The sequence below is a fragment of the Thermobia domestica genome, chromosome 11, assembly GCF_964235325.1.
Source record: "Thermobia domestica chromosome 11, izTheDome1.hap1.1, whole genome shotgun sequence".
Taxonomy (NCBI): domain Eukaryota; kingdom Metazoa; phylum Arthropoda; class Insecta; order Zygentoma; family Lepismatidae; genus Thermobia; species Thermobia domestica.
Window position 1 is genome coordinate 20,900,873 of NC_137464.1, and position 13,771 is coordinate 20,914,643.

At 36.2% G+C, this 13,771-nt stretch overlaps 1 protein-coding gene across 6 annotated transcripts in view; it reads right to left on the reverse strand.

Annotated features, from left to right (window-relative positions):
- LOC145663966 (uncharacterized) overlaps nucleotides 1–13,771 on the reverse strand; it is a 193,913-nt gene that overhangs the window by 16,907 nt on the left and 163,235 nt on the right. For all 6 annotated transcript variants that reach the window (XM_081730201.1, XM_081730199.1, XM_081730202.1 and 3 more), the window contains 3 exons: nucleotides 13,149–13,313; nucleotides 10,946–11,110; nucleotides 4,954–5,019 (listed from right to left, as the gene is read on the reverse strand). In XM_081730201.1, coding sequence (XP_081586327.1) covers nucleotides 4,954–5,019; nucleotides 10,946–11,110; nucleotides 13,149–13,313 — 396 coding nt within the window. The remainder of the gene's footprint in view (nucleotides 1–4,953; nucleotides 5,020–10,945; nucleotides 11,111–13,148; nucleotides 13,314–13,771) is intronic.

Consider the following 13,771-nt stretch of genomic DNA (forward strand, 5'->3'; position numbering starts at 1 on the left):
AAACTGGCCTACTTTGCCACTCCCCTACTTCCACCATATAAGCTACAAGTACTTTTGCAGGGTATCAGCGTGTAGTGGACTATTTTACTGCTTCACATACCAATTTTTCTGACTGTACCCCAAGGGGGAATACCCCCAAAAAATCCGATGAAAAAGTAACACGAATTTACCCTTCCTCTCCGCCGTGGTACCTTTCATATACATAAAATGCATATCGGCGGCAAGCCTCATCCTTCAGGAATACAATAATACCAAAATTGTCATTCTAGCTTAATTAGGGACTGAGATATTAAGGTTTAAAATCTTGAAACAGTTGCGTCCTTCGGCGTTTAAAGGTTAATGCATTTCTGCGAAACCAGGACGGAGGTTAGTAGTGAGTATACTTGCTTCACAATCAGAAGATTCCAGTTTGAATCTGATGGAAGACCATCCTGATAGTTCCTTTTCGGGACTTTTCCTGTTCCATCAGGCGAATGCCTTTAAATATAGATCCTCGGCGACCTCTTTTCAACTGCTGAAAATTAACGATCACGGTCTAAACTTGCCTTGAAGACAGTAACTTTATTAGCAGGATGGGTTTTAATATTGATATTGAACGTACTGCTAGAAGTGTAGTAATGTGAGAAAGTTAGTGATTATGTATGAAGTCCGCCAAAGGATATTTGCAGTAACACTGTATCTACAATACGTTTTTGTATAGTGATTCCTACACAATACCTTTAGAACATCCATTATAGTAAAACTTATACCCAGTCCTATTCACCGATAAAATAATTTCCCGCGCAAATTACACATCTTATTTTCTTACACCATTTATGAGTCACAGGAAAATGCCTCATATACTCGAATAAATACTGTATTTTTTTTCTTTCTTTCTTCAACATTTTGAAAAAGAAAAAAGTGTTTGACTCATAGCCCTAACTGCTGGTCAACTCTCGCAACGCTTTTCCTTTCTTGCCTATTATTTACAAAACCCATCCCACAAGAGTAAGGGCCTGACTGGTCTTGGTTTCGGTTATTGGATAAAATATTATTAGGTGTGTTTTTATACACAGCAAATGTAAAACAATGTGCCTTTAAGTGCAGAGTTTTTGTTTCTGAAATCATATATTTGGCTGTCAAGAAATGAAAATAAGACTTAAGTATTTCTCTTTTTGTTTTCCTTCTTTTAAAAAATACAAAAGTGAACTGAAATTGATAAATAGAAAAGATACCAATCTAATATGTGCCAAACGAGCTGACATTTTTTCGAAAGGATTATTCTTTGTTGGTCCACCCTTTTGTTGTATCACTGCTAAAGTCAAAATTACTTTGTTATATCTGAGCTTTTACATGCAAGTGTTTAGGATTGTTATTAAGAGTCTTCATCCCGGCTAAATTAAAATACCGCTAATTTTACAGTAATTATGTGATATCTTCAAATAGATAAAAGATAATTGAAATATGGAACAAGAGCGCCCTAGACAATATTATTTTGCGTGAGGTACCGTTATCACAAGTCACCTAGCGGCTTTTCGTTTTCAGCTGTTTACAAACGCGAAAATAAATGCCGATTTACAAAATGGCTCGAAATCGAAAGCAGATAATTGAGTCGTGATAACTGTTTCTCATGTAAAATAATATTGTCTAGGGTGCTCTTGTTCCATATTTCAATTATCTTTTATCTATTTGAAGATATCACATAATTACTGTAAAATTAGCGATATTTTAATTTCGCCAGGATGAAGACTCTTAAAAGAAACGTCAAAAAATTAAGAACAATAGCACAGGAAACACTGGTAGCCCCAATCCATTTGACAGTAGTGTACAGAACTAGTACACAAGACTAGTACAGTGGCTGGTGTGTTATTCTCATACTAAGTTAAGGGTCTATATGAAAAGAGACTTAATAGTGCATGTACATTCGGAATGATCATGAAACGTACAACCTCGAATTAAAAAGGATCAATTCGGAGTTTGATGCTATCCTGGTATGGGTCGACATTATGCTGGAAATGCGTATACTTTTCAATGTATTTGGTGAGATTACCGTACGTCATCTCTCATACGTGAGGGGCTAACCTGGTCATAGATGCCGAACGCCCAGAAATCTAATTCCTAATTATCTGTATGAAGTACTTGTGGTTTCGAAATATATTTTTGAACCATTCTACACAAAGTATTTTCGTCACAGATATTGCTTCAATTGACATCACTGTTTATATCCTTCTGTATATTTGGCGAATTCTGCACGTGACTAACACAATGTGAGAGGAGTTATCAGCAGCAGTTGAAACAAGTAGTAAAAGTTGTTGTAAGACTTAAGTTTCGAGCTGGAAATGGGTTTAAATCTTGAGATGTGTATTTTCATAACTGAAAATATTTTATTTTACACTGAGATCATTGAAGCATATTTAAGGGAAAAGTTACACGACACATCAGCATCTCGGAAGTATCAATACAAAAACTATTTACATATTCTTTGAAGCAGGCTCCGTTTGTGAAGACGACGAAGAAAAAAAAAAAAAGAAAAAAAGAAATGTGCAATACCTAACATAAGACAATATTGTGGAAGTGCGCAGACGCATGTTGCAAAGCTCTTAGAAGTCAAGCAGGCATTTATATATATATAAGTCGTCGTATACTGCAGTTAAATTTAAACTTTAAACAACAAAAAACTATGGTTCTCCAGGAACTTCAGCCTTCAGATTATGCGAAACGTGTTCGGTACTGTAGATGGCTACAGGAAATTATTGCAACATGCGAAATGGATAATTCGCTGTATTTCGTGTCAGATGAAGCATGGATCCACCTTTCCGGCTATATTTATAGCCAGAATAACAAGATTTAGACCGACCTTAACCTCAGATCAACATTTGAAATTCCTTTTCATGATCGTAAGATTGGTGTTTGGTGTGGTGTATTGGCACGCAGACTGGTCCATTCTTTACTGTCACTACCAACTCAGATCGCTATCTGTAATAACTGTTTTATCCATGTGTAGAGCAGTTAAATGAGGAAGAACGAGATTATGCTTTTATCCAACATGCAACAGCGCATGCATTAAACCACAGTTTCAGTGCAGTATGTGAATTGTTTGGGAGGACAGGACAATATAAAAGGATTTGTGGCCTCCGAGATCACCAGACCTTTCGAAATGTGATTTATTTCTGTGAGGGTCATTCAAGAGTAAGATATACACAAATGATCCGCACACACTGGATGGATTGAAAGCAAACATTTCTGACGCAATTGTACAGATAATATCAAATGGGTTATGGTGCGTTATAAATAACATGCTCCGTCGTCTTGACCTTCGTTTGCTCCAAGAAGGACATCATTTTCAACAAATTTCAATTGTCATGTAATTGTACTTGTAATAGTTCTATTGTTGTGATTATCTTACTGTAATGTTGTAATGTAATATAAAAATAAAAAAAACAATAAATAAAAATAGGCTTAGTAACCGTAAAAAATGTTAAAAAATATTTTATATTAATGTCCGGGTTACTTTTAGCTGCCGCATCCTGCACTGTCTCACAACTAAGGTCTTAAAATACTATGAACTTTAATCCATTTGCATCTATGTACTGAACTAAGCTCTAGATCAATAACTAAAATTACGTTTACGATAAAAGAATAGTTTTAACGAAAAAAAAAAAAAAAAAAAACTTCTAAAGCATATACCGTAGTACTCATCACAAGATAGTATACTGTAAGTCACGTTTAAAGTAACTGCATCACTTCTTTAGCTTTCAGATCTGAATTCATATAGTTTCACGGAACACCTAATTTTAAATATGTTTCGATCTTTCCAGCATTTCAGGCTTATAGAACTTGCTTTCAGTGCGCAAAGTGACACGTTTAACCCTGCAGGGATACAATTTCTCGTAAACAACCCCGGCTAGTGGTTGAGATCCCATTTTAAAGTGTAGGTTCCGTCCTTCATGATCTCGGCATTCCATAGGGACGTAAAGAAAAAATCCTAACTCTTGAAACAGGTATATGGCCATCGTAACTCTTCAAACAGGTATACGGCCTTCTCTCATCTTTATTATGCATCCCTCTTTTTTTTTTTAAATCTACGGTCTACGGCTGAAGATGAAAAAATTCTTAGTACTGTTACACCTTGTAGACCGAAGGATATTAATGATAATGGAAGTAAATAATGTTGGAAGTATTGGTTGAATGAATATAGTATAAGTACACAGAAAATTCTGTGGGCTTGTTGTGGAATAAAAGGGCCTTTACACCCACCGTGCATCTGATCTTAAACAGTACAATACAGTTAAAAGAAGTGAATTACACTATTTTCAACGTAACTACACAGTCTTGCTAAAACAAAGTAGCCACGCAAGAATGTTTTGCCTCTTTACGTTTTCATGCAAGTCATAAAATGGGTGTTCAAATTTTACCAATTTATCTCTGTACTAATGCCATCGGCAATATAGTGATAAAATTTAAATGTATCACTCCGTTCACTTCTCAGCGTTGCGAAATACGTTAGCATCATTGTACGGAGTTTGCCTAATATCTGCTATATGGTAAATAAATGGAATTAAAAAAATACTAGACGGTGAAATCTGAACGCCCCTTGATCTATTAAATCGTAAAACACAAGACCGAGCTCATCTTTGATATGTACCTGACTAGAAATAAGATCAGGCTGGAAAACTAACAAGAAAATTGCTTCCAAATCGTTAATAAGCACAGAAGGATAGAAAATTCAAGAATTATCAGCGGCTATTGGAAGTATTCATGCACAGCGGTACACACAAGCATGCTCTGCGCAATTTGCAGTACACGATGTTCCTCATATTATTAGTAGAGAAACTATCAAATAATTGCTCACTTGTTCTTACACCTAAAAGTACAAATAGATATAAATACATTAAAATAATCACTGAATAACTCTCTTTAAAATAAATAAATAAATAAATAAAGTACTACACGAAATAACTATGGATAACTTACTTCTGAAATGGAAGATTCAGTTGATGGTCCATTCGCTGTTGTTGGATTATGATTTTGACTCTGGGCCTGGAAGAAAATAATTATGAATTTTAACACACAAATCTTGGGAGTGGATCAACTCTGAACTCAAAGTTCTTATTTCTCAATACAACAAAAATACAGACCATTCAGGATTTGTACCTTCATAAATAAGAGGATTCCCGTTTTACTTAAATATCTACAGCGCATTATGAACAGTCTTACCTTGTATCACGAATACCTGTAATTCAATCGGATGATTTCAGTTTGCTGATACTTTTATGATGACATATGAACGTTCTAAGCTGAACACAGCTGTACTGAACACATTCCTTCCTTCCTATGAAACCCTTCTGAGAGAAAACTAGTTAATCCCACATTTTAAAACTAACAAGATTTCCTTCTTGGAAATCAAGTGTTATGCAGGTATGAGAAGTGAGGTTATCTACTTCTCTCAGAAGGCTCCCAGAGGAAGGGAGAACTTTTAACATGTGTGTTCAGTTTAGCAACTTTTAGATATTATATGACAAAAGTGTCAGTGAACACTGAAACCATCTAACTGAATTACAAATATTCGTAGCACAAGGTAAGACTTCATATTTGAGTTATATCTATGTGAGGTTAGCAAAACATTTTGTATAACAACTTGGCGACTCAAAGGACCTGAATATCCTAACTGAATATATATAGGGCTAGACAAAAAACTTCATACAGGACACGTAAGTTTGGCCCTCAACTGTACAACACGTGTTGCGGTTGCCAATCCTTTTTTGTTTTCAATGTGTCATGTGGACCTCCCTCTTCCGTCAGCAGTAACCAGTTCACCTGTGAGTGTCGTGGTGTGAAAGTGGTACGGTAAAATGGGCGACCTGACAGACTTCCAAAGAGGCATGATCGTTGGTGCTCGTCTGGTTGGAGCTTCAGTGGCAACAGTGGCGACCATTGTGTGGGTATCGAAAGGCACTGTGTCCAACGTCACGAGAGCAAACGATGTCTGCAAAGCACAACAGTGATCGAAAGACAATCCTGTCAGATAAGGACCGGAGGGCATTAAAACGGATTGTAGCAGCTAAAAAGAAGACCACTGCAATGAAAATTACGTCTGAACTCAATTCCGGCCTACAGAACCCGGTTTCATTGAAAACAGTGCGACGGGAACTTCATAAAATGAAAATTCATGGCAGGACCGCTATTGCTAAACCCCTGGTCACAGCAGTAAATGCGAAGAGGCGTATCCAGTGGTGCAAGGACCACAAGGCGTGGACTCGTGAGCAGTGGAAACACGTAATGTGGTCCGATGAATCGACCTTCATCTTGTTTCCAACAACCGGTCGTGTTTACGTATGGAGAACACCGTCGCAGGCCTATGATACAGACTGTCTGCTTCCAACTGTAAAGCATGGGGGTGGTTACAGTATGGACAGTGATATCGTCGTTTTCTGCAGGTCCTATCATAGCCCTGCATGAAATGATGAATGCTAAGGCGTATGAGGCCATTTTGGGGGACCAGGTTGTACCCATGGCTCAAATATTGTTCCCTGGTGGTGATGGTATCTACCAAGATGATTTGGCCCCCTTTCACGCTGAAAAAATGGTGAAATTATGGACCATGAGCTATGACGGTGAGGAGCATGACCAAGAGCTATCATACCACCCCTGGGTCCCACAATCACCAGATCTGATCATCATTGAGCCATTATGGTCTGAGTTCGAAAGACTTGTTCGGTCTCATTACCCTCCACCAACATCTCTTAAGGAACTGGAGCATGTTTTGGAGGAACAATGGTACAAAATTCCACACACCAGGATTAAGGAGCTGTATACGTCCATTCCACGTTGGATCCAAGCTGTTTTGGACGCAAAAGGAGGCCTCACAGCATACTAGGTATGATTTTCACACTTTTGCAAAGGTTTTAGGTTTTTTTGTCTAACCCCTATATATACACAACTACATGAACTGATATAAAATAACGGGTACTTCTGGTTGACGTAGAAAGTTGAAATTTGGCATGATTGTACCTTTTTAGGAATAACCCACAGCAAAATTACCAAAAGTGATTATTTATAATTTTCAGGGGATCTAAAGGGGGGATGAAGAAATTTCTCATGTTATTTATATGGGCTTTTTTTTTTTTTTTTTTTTTTTTTTTTGACCTATAATTACGTATTTTACATATTTGGAATTGGAATAAAACTTTTTAAGTTCGGTATGCTTGTACATTTTCCATAGAATTATGTAACAAAATAACTAAAAATAAAAATTTCCAACTTCAGAGTGGTTTTATGGGGAACTAAAAAAAACTTCCCCATGTCATTTATATGGGACATCATCTACACACCGAAATTACTGGGCCCTTCCTGTACGGCTACAATGATTAAATTTGACATGATTGTAACTCTTTGAGACTAACCACAGGAAAACTGCCAGAAGTTAATATTGTTTAATTTTTAGGAAGTCTAAGGAGGGGATGAAGAAATTTCCCCATGTTATTTAAATGGGCTATTTTTTTAAAGGAAAAAAAAACTATAATCTCATACTTTACGTACTTGGAATTGGAATAAAAACTAGAAATTCGGTATGCTTGTACCGTTTCGTTAGCGTTACCTAAGTAAATCACAAAAAAGGTCCAGCTTTAGAGTGGTTTTATGGGGAACTGAAAGATCTTTCCCATGTTATTTATATGGGACATCTTCTACACCCCAAAATATTTAGGCACTTTCGGGACTAACCCACAGGAAAAATGCCAAAAGTGAATATTTTTAGTCTTTAAAGAGTCTAAATAGAGCATGAAAAAATTCCATGCTGTTTACATGGGTGTTTTCTTGGGATTAAAAATTTTAACTTTTAGACAGTTGATAAAGAAAGGAAAAAAAAAAACTTGAAATTAGCTAGAACTGTGAGTTTAAGAGATGCGAGGCCGTATCAAGTTCATAATTTGATAACAAAACCGGCGCGCTTTTTGAATAACCCTATATTATCGTTTTCTATTAAATGAAAAGAGCTTTAATTTAGACACATTTTCTATTCATTTAAGATATTCTAACAAATATATATACAGTATAATATCTCCATTTAGTTCAGCTATCAAGTACTAATTAGTGAATCAACATGACTCAAGCATGATTATTCACGCTAAAAGCATCCTTATTATATAAAGGATATAGACTTTTCACTATATCTTTATCCTTTGATAAATATTTACCGCTTTTGGATTATAGAAGGAAAAGAAAGGCCAGTAAACACACACACACACAACACAAATCCTAAATCTACAAATCATCACATAATACACAGTCTATTCAATAAATAACCGAAAAGTTTTATAAAAAATATAAAACTCGACAAAATTTGTGCTTGTTCATTATTTTTTGGTGGTGTCCTACGACTACTATCAGATGGGCATAGCACGCCTGATTCGCAAACAGTGAAACAAGATGCCGGCACCTCAGCACCAACGTGAAGTAGCGGAGTGTTATTAGATTTCTGTTAGCCAAATGGTTGAATCCAATCAAAATGGCGGTGAAATATGGTGAAAGTTGTTTGAGTTGAACACAACTGTACGAGTGGGCAGGTTACGAACGAGGTGTAACAAGTGTTGAAGATTCGCTACCCAGAACGCTCTGTCTGTGAAGTCACGGAGAAAATATTGCAAGAGTTGATGAGTTGATACGGGAAAACAGGTTTATTATGGTGAGTGATATTGCAGTAAAGATGAACTTAAGAGTCGAATCAGCCCACTATATTGTTCATGAGGTACTGATGTCCAAGAAAATGTGTGCGAGGTGGATTCTAATGACACTCTAATGCTCTACGTTGGTACAAACCTGCAAGGGTGCCGCCACATTGTTTCACTGATTTCCAGCATCCCGTTCGCGAGGCAGGCGTGCCAAGCCCCATAATAGTTCTAGGACATCATCGAAAAATAACAAAGCAGAACAAATTTTGTGGAAGTTCTTATACAACTTTTCTGATTATTTATTGAATGGACCTTGTATAATGAAAATACGAAATATGTACATATGGAGAATATACAAAATACAATGAATAGCACATATATAGATAAACTTAGGTAAGGAGAGTACTACATATGCACAGGGAAACAATAAAATACAAAATACATTAAACATGGAGCCAATTTCATTTCATTTCTAATATAAGAATAACAACCTGAGGTGTTCCTGAAAGGCTAGCCAATGTGGTGAAGTGATTTAATTTTTCCGACAATCAATTTTTGTGGAGGAGAAAAAAAAAAATCCTTGATAGCCGAAAACGTTCTATTAAAAGTACTTATAAAGGAGAAACGCTTAGGTCAAACTACTCAAGCTAGAAGCTTGACATTTGGACAGTACAGAGGATTTGTGGTGTAAAGTCTCAGTACGGAATAATTTTTCGATACTCGACGTAGAAGGGAAAAAAAAAAAAAAAAAAAAAAAAAATGAGGATAGCAATTATTGTAGCAAGATGCCCTTATCTCGTAATCCCTTAAGGCTGCAGACATGGAATTTGGTATTTGGGCTTTTCACTTAAAATAATTAACACGAATTTCAGCGCTTTTTGATACTTGACCTAGAGGGATAAGAGTGGTTCACTACGATGTGTTCGAATTCCATGTGAGTCTTTCGAGTTCAGACGAATTCAATACGACAGACGCAGAGGAAGGAACGAAAATTACTACCCGCAGTAACTTGTGGGAGGCTCTGCTAGTTTCTACACCATGCGAAAGATCCTGAACATAACTATGAATGTATTTAACAGCATTTTGTAGATACTACCTCGCTCACTTTCTCGATTCTTGATGTAGTTCATTGTTTTACAATTACGAAGGTCAGTTAAAAAGTTCCCGGAATGATGACGTAGATCTGGCATTTGTGTGGGCAATACAGTCCCTAGGTTGCCTAATTTTGAATTTAACAAGTGTGAACACGTCTATACGAGTAATGTAGCTGAACGGAGGTGAGTGTGGTAATAAGTTGGCGCAATTTCACAGATTGAGCAACGTGTAAACATCAAGTTCATGTGCAAATTGGGGAAAATCTATTTTAGGCTTTTTAATAGCCTTAAAAACAGTTTAACATCATCGGATATTTGGCTCTTTCCAAAGCTAAAAACAGGCCTTTTCCATTTCGCCAACATAGAAGAGATCAAAACTAACATGACAGCTGAACTTTGGAAGGTACTAAAAGAGGGCTTTCGTCGGTGTTTCCACCAATCGCAGGAGCGATAGAACAAATGTGTGTGTGTGTGTGTTCCGAAGGTGTCAACTTTAAAAGTAATTAAGTAAATGCGTCCTTATATTGTGGTAATAAAGACCTACATCAGAATTCCGGGATATTTCTGACTGTCCCTCGTATTTCCTAAAATTCAAAAAAGAGGGGTCAAAGAATGTAGTAAAGATTCTTAAACACTCATACAATGTACACTCATGTCCAAAATTATTATCGCTTATCTATAACTGTCTTTAAGAATATAATTTGGTAATGATTTTGCAGGGTACTTTTAATACTGATACTACGTTTATGTGTATAATCGGAAAATGTATATTTGTGGTAAATTTCTTAGGAAAAGAATTATAAATACGAAAATTAGAGTGAGTAAAACAAAATGTTGGTAAATGGACAAGAAAGTTTTAGTTTCGTTTTACTGCTCTTATTTACTGGTCTTTTGACATGATATTTGCCACATACATGTCTTTGCCGATTATACACATACTAACATTATAAGAAATACCGGGCGAACTCGTTATCAAATTATATTCCTACACCAACATATTTATAGACATGCGACAATAATTTTGGACTTCAATGTACTTCCACGGAATGGAAGCCGTATCTCCCGTACCAACGGTAAGAATGTGATCACTTAGCCAACGTTCATGATAAATGTAAGCGTTTATGTCTTCTTGGCCATGACACTATTGGGTTATCTATATGAAATATAATTAATCTCTACTGATTATGATACTCATAAACAAACCTTCAGTTTCGCCATCTCCTGCTGCAACTTCTCTACTTCCACTTGCTCAGCCTTCAACGAATCCTGGCCAATTTGCACTAAACTTTTTAACCTCACTACCTCCTTTGACAGTTCTTGATTCTTTTCGGCTTCCTGATGGCGTTCCGTCTTCACAGCTTCTAATTCCTGTACAAGAACAAAATAGCTTCAAGCAGCTGGACTAAATAATATTAATTGACTAAGAATTACATTTTATTTGTAAGAAATCGATTGGGAGTCGACTAGTTCATTTCCACGCTAACGTGCAAATATTATTAAACATGAATGCTAAACTTATCTCAGAAAACAGTGGTCTCTTAACTTACCGTACCTTTAATTTAATATTAAATTACCGTCAATACAAGTTTCAGGAGCAAGATGTTTTACGTCCGTTAATACTTTCCACAATGTATTACATATAACATAACGAGTAGTTCGTTAAATAAAGTTTTTGGAAGTATAATTGTTGTGAATGAGGCTACAAGGCTACGGACACACAATGTTACGAAATGCTGGCACACGCTGTTATTTAGAATATTGGTTGTCAGGATAGATACTGTGGAAACAAATCATGGTGGACTGCAATCACATCAAGATGGATTAGGACTCTTGGAATCTCATATGTTCTCTTACGTAGTGGAATCTCTTTCTCTCATTTTATTAATATGATTATATGAGAATTAGCTGGAGCACGATTAGAATCAGATACTCATATATGGAGCGTGCAAGTAGAGAGTAATAGCTATATCTCTTGAGTAAATAGTGTATTTATGTTTGGTTTCATACAGATGCTTAACTCAGAACTTAGGAACGTACTCTTATGAATGTGGAGATACTCAGTTGTGAATAATAGTTAAGAGTAATTTGTGACGCAGTCGCAGATTATAGGTTCCCTCTCCAAAACTAAGATAGGCTTAGGCTAGATCTAATTTGGGGTGAAATTTTAACATTTAAGGCTTTTACAGTAATCATATCTTAAAGTTCTGAACTCTCTATCTCTCACAGAATAACATCTACAAGAATTATGACATATAGACATCTGGAGTCTTCTCTTAAGAATTATTAATTGAGGAGAAGTGTATTATCTGTGAAGGTTTTTCATTTAGTTCTATTCTTATTTATTGTTGTATTCAATTCTTATCGTTCAGCTGGTTGATTTGGAGTCTGGCGACCCGTTCAACACCAAGGTAATAACGAGACGTGGACCTAGAGCTTAACGTGGGATCCGAAGCATATAAGCTCCTGCCGGGAATCGGACCTGACTCATCCTAACCATATAGCCTCGAGGGAATACTCCAATTGTTGGAATGGATAAAGGAATTAAACCAATTGAGAATATTCCAAGAGAAATGCAAGAACGAACTTTAATTTTTCTTATTAACTTGTACAGGCTTTATACCAATTGTTCTACGTACTTTATTATTATACTCATTAAACAATTCTTGTAATATAGCCATCAATTTATAATTTCCTTCAGTACCAAAATATTTTCCACATGTTTTGTTTGAGAGTTCTGTTAAAACGTTCGACGGTATGTTGTTTCACGAAGACACATGCTCAAAATTAAAAAAATCGCACAATATCATCTCACTATGATTTACGGTTCCCGAGATATAGCTCCTTAAATCTCTCGAAATCCGAACTTTTTTGGCCAATATCTCGGAAATTGTAAGAGTGACGCGGAAAATTCCATCACTTTTTCAGATAGTTTTCGATCCTCTATCGAAAAAAAAAAAAAATGAAATCTTTGAGTTTTACGTCCCACGATTAGCCAGAGAGGCTAAAGGAGACAGTAATAATGAGAAATGAATGAAATGATGGAATGAATTATGAAAGTGAGAGGAAGCGGGAGAACCTCGAGAAAACCCACGCACACGATATTTTTCCACCAAAAAGCTCACTTCGCGCGAGCTGGAATCGAGTCAAGGACCCCATGCACCAGAGGTGAACGCTCTACCACTGAGCTACCGCAACCCTAGATAATGCCCTATTGAATGGAGGGCTCAAAATTGAAAAATTCGCAAATAACAGATACACACACACACACACACAGACATAGAGAATTCAGAAACGAACTTTGTAAGGATATTGCATTTGCAAGATACAGTAATTCTCGCTAACTCATATGAATAAATTCATCACATTAAAACTCATTCTTACAGAAAACAAGCTACAACATACTCACCTTCCTTAACTGCTCCAGTAATTGGAACTCTTCTTGTGCCCTATTTAACTGCTCTTGCAGATTACTACTATCATGATTAGCTTTTTCGCACTTTAGGATTAAGTTTCGTTTTTCTTGCTCTTCTGCTTGCAACTTTTCTTGGAGTTCCCTCAACTTTGCCTGCATCTGAAACAAAGGTCAAATAACTTATGTAATACACTAACAATTAATTCTTGTCTCAAAGCTCATATGTTAACAAGATTAAGAACACGTATAACTTGAAAATTTACAAACAGGCTGCAACCAGTCAGAAGCTCAAGTTTCACGGAAAAAAATATCACAAAAACATTTAGTATAACAAGGAAAGCAAACACATTAACCACACAAAATAATTAAATGAGGGTTGACTGAAAAGCATTAGTTTCAGTTTAATTGATTTTGTACAAACCAATGCCCCAAACTTTACCTGTGGATTCCAATACGTCACAACTCAGTCCTGTAAAATTTAAGGAATTTCCTATTTAGTCCCTTCAATCACAAATTTTCAACTCATTACTGCTATTTTATTGGCTTTCACAATCTTAAAAAAGAGTAAGAAACTGAATCGAGGTAAGCTCCATGTATTCTTGAGTAAATTCTACTTT